This window comes from Nipponia nippon, unplaced genomic scaffold (assembly GCF_047370975.1).
Source record: "Nipponia nippon isolate SJK-2023a ecotype South Korea unplaced genomic scaffold, ASM4737097v1 scaffold_3, whole genome shotgun sequence".
Lineage (NCBI taxonomy): Eukaryota > Metazoa > Chordata > Aves > Pelecaniformes > Threskiornithidae > Nipponia > Nipponia nippon.
This window is the reverse complement of record NW_028262347.1, coordinates 50,983,205-50,997,280: the sequence shown is the minus strand read 5'-3', so window position 1 is coordinate 50,997,280 and position 14,076 is coordinate 50,983,205. Positions and strand designations below refer to the sequence as shown.

Here is a 14,076-nt window from a genome sequence, read left to right as displayed (position 1 = left end):
CAGGCTTTTATCTGACCCTGGGCTCTTGAAAACCCGACAAGAAAAGGTGGGTCAACTCATCTGCTGGAATGGCCTTATTTACATCTGTACTGTACCTATCTTTATGAGTCACACGCGAACTATTACATAAACCTAATCTGACTGTAAATAAACTATATTTGTGGATTCTCCTGATCAAGGGAAATGTAGGCCTGTTGGAAGGAAGGGCGGTAGGAGGGATTGTAGGTAGGGACTAAAGTGCTTGGTAATCATGACGCGTCATCAGCTGATAAAATTTATCAACCGGCTGTACTTAGGTAGACAAGCCACCTTACTTAACTCACAAAAGGAACATATAAATTATACATGTTCAATAAAGAACATGTGTTTGTTAACTGCATGATGAAGTCCTTGCAGAAGCAAAGCAGACGTAGTTCCAATGTTCTAACTGGTAGCATAAATGATCTAGTATTTCCCTAGAAATTCCTTATAAAAGCTATGTTCTGCCTAAGTGCTAAAAAAAAAAAAAAAAAAAAAAAAAAAAAATCAAAGCCAAAGGTAGGAATTCCTAACAAGAAAACTCCACAGACAGACCAGTGAACTCCATGAAAATATAACATGGTGACACTCTCTTACCAAGACCAATTTCATCCAGCTTAAGACCATAGAGAAAGCCATTCTTATTAAAGAAAGCCTGAAGGCTCTTCTCCTTGGCTTGGCCTATGGTGTCACAGTCCAGAACATTAACTTGGATAGTTTGACAGGCATCTCCACTCTCGTTTTCTGGGATTTCTTCAAAGATAATGTTCACTGTCTGGGGAAAGAAACACAAGTTATTCTGACTTACAGGGAACACCTGGCATGGGAAACCTACAAAGTCCTAACAGCAAACCTGAGAGACTTTCAGCATATTTATTATTAAAGCTATTTCAAATGAAGATTATTTGAAGGAATTATACAATGAAGCATTTAGAATTCCTCATGTCTGAAGAATCAAAGATATATATTTCCAAAAGTGTATTTTGTATTCTACTTTTGTGGAAATCTATTTCAGTGAATTACCAAAAAAAAAAAAAGACAGGAGACTAGGAAAAATGACAACGCACATCCTAAAAAAAGCAGATATTTTATTTAAAATTAATGCCTTAAAAGCAAAACTGTAAGCAACTAGAGATATGCTAAGGTTGCTAAGTAAGTCGTCATGGTAAGCATGATTGATTTTGAGTGGATAGGAGGCAGTGTTAAAATGCATATTTACACCAGCAGATTATGCTGAGTGCCTTATATTGTACAAAAAAATACACCTCCCCTGGAGACATCAGTATCTGTCTGCATACAGCCATGTCCCTAGAGACAGCAGAGACAGGGCTACTGCAGAAGCAGTGGAAAGGGAAAGCATGTTGCAGCAGACAGAACCCAAAGTGGTCCAGATCTGCACACAAAAGCCTGATTTATTCTATTAGTTATGACTCCAGGTCAAACACCCACACAACCTATCCAGTTACAACACCCCTGCCCTTTAGCTCACAGCTACTCTTAGCTGGGACACAACTCATCTGCTAGGCTGCACACAAGGCGAGTATGGACTAGAGGGAGGTGCCAATGAGACTAGGCGACCATCTCCAGGGAATCATTTTAGTCAGGTCGTACTTCTGGTCAGGTCAGGCAGATCAGCTGCCAAAAGGCAGGGAAAAAGGGAGGAGGACAGAATTGCTAGTGCCGAGCAATAATCGCAATCATTCCCAGTGCCGCAGCCTGCTCCTTGCAGAGAAATCACCGTTCAGCTACATGGATACAGACGTTCTGCTGGAGATGTCTTGGGACAGAATTAAAACAAGTGTTTTAGGTGCTGGCACTTGACTGCAAGAGCCGTAGGAAAATCTATGTACACAAACCATTCTGGCTGTTGGACATTTCTGGTATTAATACATATCTTTTGACTGAAATGAGACGACTACAGGTATGACTCAGTGGAGTGATCATTGAAAGAGGAAGCAACTAAAAAGATTTTTTCTCCCTGCTGTCATGTGAAGGAAAGAACTTCTGTCCAGGTTGCTGCAGGGACAACTTTTCTCTGTTCTCCAAAAAATGGGTAGTTACTAATAGTTGTAGAATGTTATTTTCTGCTTTATTACCCTGCAAATTCCAGCATGCTGGTAGTGAAAAAAAGTAGTCCAATGAAACATAAATTAACTTTACTGTTTCTATAGAAGCCAATGGAGTATTAAAAACAGGGTTGCAAAACTATGAAGATCAGGGCTTAACAAAGACTAGGATGTAACTGAAGTAACTGAGAATAACTTAATCAGGACACCAAGATGTTTAATTGTGAGGAAAATGAGTCCATGGAAAGGACAGACAGAATGGAAGAGGATGAGACGTGGGAACAGTGCCTGCAGAAGGAGAAGCAGACTGGATACCATGCCTCAGGTTGGGATTTCATGCAGAAAATTAGTAAAAAATATATTGGCACAGGAATGAGGGAGTCATGCTTGGTTAGGCCCACAGACCAACTGAACAGACAGCAGTTCTGTCCTTGACTTTGACTGCCCTGAGGTCATGGTCTTGTAGGATAAAAATGTGGACAGGGACTAACTGTATTTTGTCTTTGGAAAACTCATTTTAATCAAAGTCTCTGTCTCTTCTAGCCTCCGAACTGATCTTTCTGGAGTAGCTACTCACACTTTAACTGATGTTGATTTCTCTTTACATCCTTGGAAGCATTCCTTCCTTTAGTTGATCCTTTCCTCCTAACATTATCCCTACACTGCAATATTCATGTTCCTGCTTCTCCTTAATTTCATCTTCCTTTCAGACTGTCAAGACAGACTCTTTTTCTCTGCTGCATTTCCTTTTCAGCACATGCTCTCACACAGATTGCAAACAAACATGCAGCCTCTTCAGTTATTTGCATGTGAGAGTCCTCCCATCCCCGCTCAACTCATTGTAGGATGGCAGGACTGTAAAAAGAGAGTAGTCGTCCTTTATGTAGGTAGAATACAAGTCATTTATGGACTCCTTAATCGAAAGTATCCACAATGTGAGGATAACAACAACACTTTATGACTCAAAGAAGTGGTCAGATGGGAAGAAATATTTAAACACATAAAAGTCTCTAAACCAAGAGAACCAGACAGTTTTGCTCATATGATTTGCTGCAGAAGTTTATCTTAAGTGATGAAGCAATTGATGGGGAGCTAGGAAAGCCAATTATTATTAAGTCTTCCCTCTGTAGCCGAAGTTTTCATAAATCATATTTCAACCTCTCTGACAACAGGCTTTAGAAACCCTGGCTTTAGAAACCATTCATCAGAAGCTGACAGTCACAATCACTGCATTTAGACACAAAGTGTAGAACTGGAAAAAGAATCAGAAATTACCGTAAAATTATGAAAACCCTTTTATGACCAGCTCTGAAGATCAGAAAACATTTAAGAGAAATCACAGGAGGACACATGGAAGTCACGAGGAAACATCACGCCCTTTTCTAAGCTCTCTCACTTTGCAACGGAAACGAAAATACAAGTTAACTTAAGGAAAGATTCAGGAGGAAATTACAGGACATGTGGTTCAACCTAGTAATATCTAGAGTTGAGACTTCATGCACTAGAAATTACTGATTAGCAACACAAAGTCACAGTGCTCTTCAGCAAAGGTTTAACATGGGTTGCAAGAATTGTAAAAGGCTACTTAAGGAGAACAAGGCAAGCATCTGCAACTACTTGCATAAGAACTAGCTTGGAACCTAGCTAAAAGACAGGAACAAATTTTAAAAACATTTTTTCACTCATGCAGTGACAGAAATAATGACATTTGAAGACAATGCTTACAGATGGTTTTTCAGATCTGTAGTTTTCTTGAAAATGAATTTCAAACAATGAATTATTTAGTAAAGCTATTAATAACCCTAGAAGATAATAAGTGAGATGTGGTTTAATAAAGAAATGTGATAATACCATATTTTCTTAGAAGTAAAGAAAAATCATCTGGGATATTCAGGGGCTCTTATTCGTTACCCTGTTCTCTATTCAGCTATGCATCTGAACAAAGCATATTTCCATTTAACAGACAGAATGAAAAAAAAACATGAAAAACTTTTGATTGGTAAAAGTTAGAGGATTTACGTACAGGAGACAGCACCATGACATACAGCACAACAAAACTGTCTTAAACCTACTCCCCTGTCTCCCAGACTATGAAATACAATAAACAGGAAAAATCAGACTAATTATATGATCCTTCTGTAGCAGCCAGAACACTTACCCATGAAGAGGTTATAGAACAGCTAACAAATTGGCATAGAAAGTGCTACAGGAGTCACATTTAGGCTAGATGGGCACTGTGCAAAGCAAGGGCTGTACTCGTGATGCGACCCTGTGGTACTCAATCTGCATCTAATTCAGAAGACTCTCCTGTAGCCAACATCTGCACTTCTCGCTTCCTAGCGAGGGCTGTTGTGTCCTTTTCTGCTGACGAAAATCCCCATATGTCACATGCTTTTAATAGCTTCCTTATCTCTCACAAAGTGTGCCTAATAATACCACAACCATGGCGTCTTATTAGGAAATTGGGTTCCCTGTCTCTGCTTTTACTCCCTTACAGCCCTCCCACTTCTTTTAACACCCTTCTTTTAACTTGTAAAGCAGCTGAACAACCTTCCACCATGTGGCTTTGCTTCACTTTGAATAAAAGGCTGTTGGCTGAACAGGTGAATTAGATCATTTCTTCCCATCTAAAAATGCAAACTCATTTCAGCAAAGAATTCAACAGCCCAAATCCCCCTTTCAAAATAAGCCGTGACTATTCAAAAGAATGCCAGAGCACCAAGTCTACCACATGAAGAAGTCTCCCCTGGTTTTCCACAGGAGAGATTCCACCGAGAACTTCTCCCATGCCAGGCTGGCATTGTGTAGCTTTTCTATTTAAAATGAAACACTTCAGTGAAATGCTAACACTCAGCTGTGCACCAGGCTTCTTCATCAGTCATTAGGCAAATTATCCACCGAGGGGTGCAGCTGCTTGTCTGCCTGTGAGAAAGCAGGCTTGCTTCCTCAGCCTGCAAAAAGGGTCCACGAGACATCCAAGTCTCTTTCAAGGCAGTTTTATTTCTCAGTACTCAAACATAAGCACAGCATGAAACCACACAGCTCCTCAGCTCATACTAGACCAGTGCTTTTAGACGCATCTTTCCTTCAAACCCTCTGCTTGAGTATTTACTTCAGCAGCCCGTCTCTGTTCAATATGTGACCCTTTCCAGCGGAGAGGGGTAACAGTAGGGGGTTGGCTGGTCCCAAGGTCCATGGCCTTTTTGAAAAAGGCACGGGGCCTAGCCAAGGGACAGCTCTTATACAATTCATAAGCAACATGTTTCTTAGTTCTCTTTTTTCCCTCTTACAAATGACCTGAATTTTAGAAAACCTCTCCCATCCTTCCTTCTTTCTCTATGCTCAGCGCTTCTTCCTTCTCCTGCCCCAAGAGTTTATCTGCATAGTGGTGTGTTTAGAAGACCTGTGGAGCTCCCCCTGATTTTTAGGAGCCTGTCTGTATCCTGCTTTTATTGGTTTGGAACTGAAGTCCCAATCCTGAAAGGAGAGATTTGCATGCAGAGCGCCTACACCCTTGTTTGTGCCTTGCCACTGATTAAGAGTTGAACTCCCTACCAGATGCATCCCTGTGTCTTCAAGTGCCTACATAGCTTAAAAATCTGGACACTGAGTGTCTGCAGATGTGCTTCAGTATCTATCACACTCTTTTTGGCTATGTTTCTATACTTTGCTCTGGACAGGTATGTTTTAATATACTGCTATTGTGGGGCTGTGGAAAGGGGCAAAATAAAATACCAACAAAATACTTCAAGACTCAGAATGTAATTACAGTGAGCAAATGTGCAAATCCATTTGAAAACTCAGCTCAGAATTTATTCCATTTAGAAAACAAAACCTGCGATCCTTCAGGCAGATATTTTATTCCAAAGAAAGGAGAAAATACTTGGTTCCCTGTCTGTACGCTCACAGGTCCTGCATGTCATTGCAGTGCATGTGAAGCAGTGTTAGTGAGAGAAGAAAAGCTGACTCCTTCCACTTTAGCATCCTGTTAAATGGTATTCTTGAAGAGAAAACGTGCACAGCTGGCCTGCTTCCCCAGCCCAGAAAGCCTCACTGTTCCACCTAAATCTCTTTCACAGCACAGTTTTAGTTTCCAGCATAAATCTTAGACAAAACACCAAACAAAACTGTTTCCCTGTCCAGCCAGATCTAGCATCCTTGGGCTCCATCTCTGTAATTTTACTGCACAAACCTCTCTTCTTTTCTGATGGTTTTGAAGGGAACATTCAGCCCCTTCTCAACTAAGTCCAATAAACTGCTGGACCTTAGCGGGGAAAGCTGACTTATTAACCCTATAATAGTATCATTATCTCCTATTTAAAAGCAGGAATACAAAGTACAAAGGCAGCAAACAACATTCGAGAAAGGCTATCTGCTCTCTCACTTCCTCATCCATCTGCACACAGCCTTCCCCACTGATACCGAGTCCTTCGGACCACTTCCCCTCTCTCCTCTTCACTGCAGGCTGCCCACAAAACCCGATCAGCAACTGCATGCATAGCAGTAGCACTAGGAAAAGTATTTAAGGCAGTGTTCAGCAGTTTCAGAGTCAGCTATCCCCCCAAGGTGCTCTCAGTTTGAATTTGTGCTATAAATAAGAAAAGTCAATCAATTCCAAAGGACCAGATGTTCCTGTGCAGTCTACTAGTAACGGGCATATTGAGCTTATTTGAAAATTGTTGCTCTGCATAACTACTGGGTTTTGTATCCTTTGGCTATATATAGCAATACATTTAAACTTACCCTGGATCCCAAATGCATGCCAGAATGCAGTGCACAAACAAGGAAACCAAAGATACGGTATTACGCATTCAATTTTTAGTCACAAACTCCCTGTCCAAATGCACACTGTGGTAACTTAGCTTGAGGTACCTTCAAATGAAGCTTCCAACAGCAGCTTTGTAAATAGCTATAAGAAGATTTGACTATAAATTTGTCAATCCAAGAGCTTTCAGCAGAAAATGACAATTCAGAAATGTTTTGCAGAGAGGTTGTCCTTTCAGTGAGCTTCCTACGTGACCCAGTGAGCCAAGTCCAACGGATTGCTGACCAGCCAAAATTTCCAGGGTCACGTAGTCTACTCCATTATGCGGCATCATAGGACCTCCAGGTTCTTGCTGCAAAAACAGAAGATGGGCAGACCTGGAAGGTCTAGCCCTACCTGAGGCTCACGATATGGGCTCTGAAAAGGCCTGAATTCTCCTCCAAAGGCACCGGCACTTGCGGTGTCCCTGCCATGGCAGTTGTTGCCCTGGCAGCTTCTGCTCCCAAGCTCTGAAGCCTGCTATTCAGTCGCACTTCTCATACTCCTAAGTATGTGTGGTAACTCTGACAAGAAGCCAGGAGTTAAGAAGCAAGGAATCTATGGAAATGACTGGAAATGCAGATTTTTAAGTTGTCAGACTCAAAATCACTTGGAAATTCTGGGGAAAAAAGCGCTCTGGTTATTCTGAAAACCTTTTTCAGACCTCCTACTCAAAACGTCACAATTTTTTACACGCTCCGAAGTGCAATAATCCTTGCTGTCCCTTCTCCCCTCAGTGTCAGAATGCCAATCAGTAAGGGAATTCCAGCTTTCAAAGAATTCTGGGTGTAACTGTGAAATAGGAAGCACTTCGCAGTTGCTTTGAGAAAGGCAAGAAATCTATGGTAAAGTTCAGAAACTTAGCTAGGCTTCCCAGATACCTTGTTTTTAACCAAACAACTAATTAAAATCCATCACACTGTAACCTTGCTAATTTGGAGCTAATAAAATGGAAACCCACAGCAAATTATTGCTGCCTGAAGATTAGTCACAAGTAAACACAATAGAAAAATAAAACCTCTGCATTCCATTCTTTCATTCATTGGAAAAGTGTAATTTAGTTTAAATTCTAAGCATATGTTTATATTTTTCTAGTACACTTTAAAATAAGAAGGAATTTTAATACCCTGAGACTTCATTAAACCTAACCTTTGGCGATTAAGGCATGCTGTGAAGTGAGGAGTGAGTGCTATTTGTGAAATGTATATTGGTGAAATGCCAGCTAGTTAAACTCTACTGTGTTTTGAAACTTCGTCAGCAATAACAATTTTATTATCTGGGTACTTAACCATCACCTTTGTGTCTAAGACCCTTAATTTAGCTTCCTAGAAAGAGAGAAAACATTGTAGTTGTCCGTGTTTGGAGGGAACACAAACTGGCAAACATACCACTGTTTTGAATTCAGACACTTGCCACAGCAGCCAGTCTTCGTTAAGCGTGTACAGGGCTTTGCAAGTTATCGCGTCAACAGGTCCTTTGTTTATCCTCTGATTGAGGGTTGTCACTAGCAAATAGAAAGGTTCACCAATCGTCTCCTAGGACATGAAACAAACGCAAGGAACATGTTTATTAATGGGCATTAAATGGGCATGAATAACTAGGAAAAAATCAAGTGTAACAAATTAAGTTATTTCCTTTTAACTAACTTGTTATCTTGAAATTAGAAAAGAAAATCCCTCTGAACAGATTTATCTAGTTATTTGTTTAACCTCCATCCTTTGCTTTTCAGCGCAAAAGCCTCATGCAAATAGCAAGGGACAGCTGGAGCGTGTGGCAAGATAGCTCGCAGCCCCTTGCTGTGCACAAGCATACTACAGGCAAGCTGCTCCTGCTCCACCTGGCAGATGCTTCCTAGTGCCACCAAAGAGCGGGTGGGGGGTGAGACGTGCATGTGTTCACACGTATACTTCAGCTATGTCTTCCTTTTTCAGTCTTGTGAGAAAACAAGCTAACAACTAGTTTCCTTTTGAATTGGCGACTCCCCTTGTTTTCTCTGAAAAAAGCCTTGGGAGCAAGGTGGTGGGACATACACTGGTGTATCAGCGAAAGAGGGAATGAAACTGGGGCTTCCCTCTCCTGCCCGAACTCCAGGCTTCAGAAAAGCACCTGAGAAAGGAAGGATGGATCTTTGTTTCCACGTGACACCATTCCTGCAACCTGGCTAAGGCATCTCACTAGCACAGCTCTGTAAAGATGACTGGTGTATCGAGAACACATCTCTGACAGTTCCTTGGCTCTCTCCTGGGGTCTCAGGAAACCGGTGTGAGCTGCTGAGCCTCAGACAACTCTGCTGCTGTATAAATGCAAGGACTGATATAAGTGATACCAACAGTGCGATACCATCACGCTGGCAAGAGAGATAGGAAGCATAACCAAGCACTGGAACCAAGAATGAAGTGCTACCAAGTGGCTAAAATAAACAAACAGTAAAACTAAAGAAAATGCATACTTTGTTTCCACTTGAAGTCATTTAGTTCTTGAAATCTGCAATGCTGTTTGGAGGTTAAAAAGTTTGGAAACAAGTTTAGTTTTCCAAAAGATGGTATTCCTTAAATCTCTATTACATGGTAGCTTTCCAACAGCTTGCATAGAAAGGTATAGCTGCATTTTAACAAGTGTGTCAGTCTTTTAGTATGATCACAATACATCTCACGGAGATGAAATAATGTCTGACATGAGGAAAGGATATGCTAGAATTGCAAAATTACCCAAATCTCAGCCAAATAAATGACATGATCATCGCTTATAGATGCGCTCTTTTCCTACATCCCATTGATGACAGCTAGTTAAGTCACCTAAACTAGAAGAGTGCACGTTAATAATGTCAAATGTTAGACTGAATGCTTTAAACTGATCCCTCTAATTCCTAGGGAAGAAATCAGTTTAAAAAATTCTTTGCTTATCTTAGATAGTGAAAAGATGTACACGTACCCGGAGAAATCCAGAAAGGCAGACAGACATCCAGTTTGTCAGTAATTTTTCTACCACAGATTCAGTTCGTCTGAGCAGGAGCTTAGGCTGTACATTGCTTGATTGCTCCATCAAATCCTTTGTCAATACTTCCAAAATATGGGTTAGATAAACTAGCTTAGTTTGTAGTGCAATAGTCAAGAAGGATGCAAACAAGCACCTGTTAAAAAAAAGGGGGGGCGGGGGGCGGGAAACAGGAATGCTATAATATTTGGAATTTCTCTTCCCAGTCATCTTTAATAAATGAAACACACTTTAGTGCAGTTCATATCCTAAGTTCTCCCTCCTCAGGCACAGAAACTGTCCACTGATATCTACAAAAGTATAAAAAAATGCAAGTCCATCTGCTCTTGTGATTATTTTTTAAACACAGAATTTGTGTCTCTAAATTTAATTCTGCAGAACAACACCCTCTTCAGCAACAGAACAGTTCTAAGCTGTAGAACTGCTGATCTAACTGCAGGAAGTGTTTACAGTTTTGAAGTGAGTTTTCCCGCTCCTTTGTCTCTTTGTTTACATGTACAAACATCCTGATTTCTCTTTAATGGCTTGTTTTAATCGCAATGTTTTTTCTTCCTCAGTGTGTGCAGATGGAGAAGATGGAAAAATGCTCTGGAGTAATGCAAGTTTGTTTTGCAAGAAGCAGAAATTACATTTTTGTGCTACAATCCATGTTGTTTTTTCCTGCTAATTCTTTGTCTTGAAGATGATAAGCATAATCATACTATACCTGTCTTTCACAGAGAAATTTTTCTGCTTTTCAAGGGTGTGAATGAGAGTAACAAGAAAGTTCTTGTTACAAATTAAAGCATGCAACATGTTGAAGCTTTCATCCTTGCTCGTTTGGTCTCTGCTCTGGAACAGTTAAACAAAAATAAGCAAACTGTAGTTTGGCTCTGATGGATTCTTAATGCTCAGAAAAACGGTAAGCAGCATATGGCATAAGATCCTGGCCTCATTCAAATCAGTGGGAATTTTGCATTTATTTCATGGGTCTCAGGATTTTACCGAAGATGCATTTGCATTTGTGTACAACACGGAGTACACACATGTAAAGCATGCATTTTCTGTCATATACACAAAGTAATGCCAATAGTTAAGTTTGCCTGTCATTTCCCATGACTAGATTCTGTTTATTTTATTTAAATAAGTCATAATATACATTGGATAACAGCATCTTACACAGCAAATTCTTTTTATGTATAAATTCATGTAACCTTCCTTATGGGGGAAAGGGAACATATTGAAAATGCAATCTGATGTGTTCTAGGACAACACTGAGATACGGGATACAATCACTCTTGAAAACATATTTACTAATTAAGGCATATCAAACTACATCAACTTACCTGTGGCATGTCTTCACTGAAGATGGATGCAAAGCCTCCTGACTAAAATATAAGACAGGTGATATTTATCATTCTTATGTATACCAAAAGTTTCTAACACATGTACGTTAAACACGTCAAGCATGTTCCTGATAGCATAAAACCTGAAATAAAACAATGGAAATGCTGGCTTCTAATGAGGCTACAATATAAAAACTCTACACAGTAACTTCTGCAAAGGTGCTGCCAAGGTTCACTGAAAAGCAGACTCTCAAAGATGACCTGGTATTGACTTCAGCATTACTGTGTGTGTTACTCTGTGGTGCTGAGCCACACTAGCACAGCAGTCAACTAATGCTCTGCAGGAAAAGCTGTTTATTACCCTCATCTGCACATGTGCTGGTGTGCAAGGGGTGCTGCAGGCTGCATCCTTCTTGGACAGCAATGATAGCCTTTGGTATACGGGGTTTCTGTAACAGAGTGACACTTGAGTTCATTTGCCTCCATTCATTTCAAGGCACTTCATGAATGTTCCCTAATGAACTCTCCAGGAGGTCCATGCTGTCAGTCTCCAGAGAGGCACAGCTGCCACCACACATCCAGTCCTAGCAAAAGCTCTCACAACAAAGAGAAGCCCCCAGTTCTCAAATACCTTGTCAATGCCTCTTGTCTGACTCTTACAGCCTGTAAGGCCCCAACACAGCTGTGTGTTCCCAAAGCAGCACTCTTGAGCAACAAATTCACACTAGTAACATTTACTGTCATCTGCTTTATCTGTGATGCTGGCAGCCCCTAGTTTCCTTATAGAATCACAGAATGGTTTGGGTTGGAAGGGACCTGCAAAGATCATCTAGTCCAAACCCCTGCCATGGGCAGGGACATCTTCCACTAGATCAGGTTGCTCAAAGCCCCGTCCAGTCTGCTCTTGAACACTTCTAGGGATGGGGCATCCACAACTTCTCTGGGCAACCTGTTCCAGTGTCCCACCATTCTCATAGTAAAGAATTTCTTCCTTATGTCCAATCTAAATCTACCCTCTTTCAGTTTAAAACCATTGCCCCTTGTCCTGTCACTACAGGCCCTGGCAAAAAGTCTCTCTCCATCTTTCTTATAAGCCTTCTTTATATTGAAAGGCTGCAATAAGGTCTTCCTGGAGCCTTCTCTTCTCCAGGCTGAACAACCCCAGCTCTTTCAGCCTTTCCTCACAGGAGAGGTGTTCCATCCCTCGGATCATTTTTGTGACCCTCCTCTGGACCCGCTCTAACAGGTCCATGTCTTTCTTGTGCTGGGGACCGCAGAGCTGGATGCAGTACTCCAGGTGGGGTATGACCAGAGTGGAGTAGAGGGGGAGAATCACCTCCCTCGACCTGATGGCCACACTTCTTTTGATGCAGCCGAGGATACAGTTAGCTTTCTGGGCTGCAAGCGCACATTGCCGGCTCACATCTCATTTTTCATCTACTTATCTGATTTTTCACCCCTCCCTTTCCTCATGCCTCCTGTTCTCTTCTCCCCTACCATACTCTTCTTCCTCTTCCTCCACTGGCTATTCCCATTTTTCCAGAACTTCTTCAGCATCCCTAACACCACCTACCAATAAAAAAACCACACACACACAGAGTGAAACAACGGGAACCATGTTCAAGGTTAAAAGTGCTTATGAACAGGAAACAAGCATGGTAGCATTAAACCAAACAATGTGGGAAATTGAGGGAAAACAGAAATAATAATCCAAATTTAACAAGTAAAGCAAAAATCAGGCTGAACATAAGGAATATTTTAAGAATAGATGTAATATCCATTTAACACCTATAAGTATTAAGCACAAAACAAAAGCTATCAAGCCAGATTAAATATAGAAAACTGAAGCAGCAGGAAGTGAGAAGCTCAAAATGAAGACAGGGTCCATCACTCTTAATTGTAGGTATCTGACTCCCTCTTTAAGCAACTCATCCTGTCCTGAGACAGATGTCTCAGGCAAGCGGGATGACTCACTTTCTTGAGCTGCCTGTCTCTGCACTGACTACAGAAGATGCTCAGTGAACAGCTTTGATTTCCGTGTTTAAAAACCTTAGATTAGATGAGACAAAACCCATCGAACGCACTGGAAGGCAGAGGGAGTACAATATGGACATCATTCAAACACATGAGGTTAGTGAGGGAAGCGGTGGTTTGTCACTTCGACCCTTCTGTCAACCCTTCTGACACTCGGTTTCAATCTACTACCCCATTGCCTTTTCTGTTCATCTGTAATATTTGTTTAGTAGAGCACTGGTCTCCTACCACATTCATACAGCACAAGGCATGTTTGGACACTCCCGCAATGTAAACGATAAGTACTAGGCAGGAAAAATCGGTACACAATACGTTAAATAACTTGCCTGATGCTGCATGTCTGTAGAGAGCTAATAGTGGCAAGTTTACCTTCGTGGTATCAGTACTTCAAACTGAGACAAAATCTAATTGGAATAATTTCCAGGACGTGCAGTGGCTTGAGACTCGCCAAGGCAAAACAGGAGCCCTTCCCTTTCTGACCTCACATCATAATGCAACAGAGTGGCAGACTTCATGCCTTTTTTTCTTTCCTTTTTATTTGCATAAAGCAAAGCATTTCAACCCAGACAGCATCTACAGATTGTTACTGTTTTGACAGGGGACTATCACTAGGAAAAGACATATTCCTAAAAATAAAACCACTATTTTAATGCTAATATGCCTGACAACAAAACAAACTGGAAGGAAAGAGATGCAGAAAGTAAGGTTTTCTTGGTCCACTTTCTTCAAACCTCCTAGTGACCCCATACAAATTAGACTGGGGACATCACACCAGTACCAGAAGAGATACTCCCAGTTTCCTTTGGTGTGAGAACTGGACTCAAAGTGTACAAGG

At 41.1% G+C, this 14,076-nt stretch overlaps 1 protein-coding gene across 2 annotated transcripts in view; it reads right to left on the bottom strand.

Moving 5' to 3' along the window:
* PLXNC1 (plexin C1) overlaps positions 1–14,076 on the bottom strand; it is a 73,212-nt gene that overhangs the window by 16,892 nt on the left and 42,244 nt on the right. For both annotated transcript variants that reach the window (XR_015706444.1, XM_087765371.1), the window contains exons 18-22: positions 11,208–11,249; positions 10,589–10,713; positions 9,820–10,018; positions 8,277–8,423; positions 616–793 (exon numbers count right to left, since the gene is read on the bottom strand). Coding sequence is in view for 1 of the 2 variants with exons in the window: in XM_087765371.1 (XP_087621497.1) it covers positions 616–793; positions 8,277–8,423; positions 9,820–10,018; positions 10,589–10,713; positions 11,208–11,249 (691 nt within the window). In the remaining variant the exon portion in view is untranslated. The remainder of the gene's footprint in view (positions 1–615; positions 794–8,276; positions 8,424–9,819; positions 10,019–10,588; positions 10,714–11,207; positions 11,250–14,076) is intronic.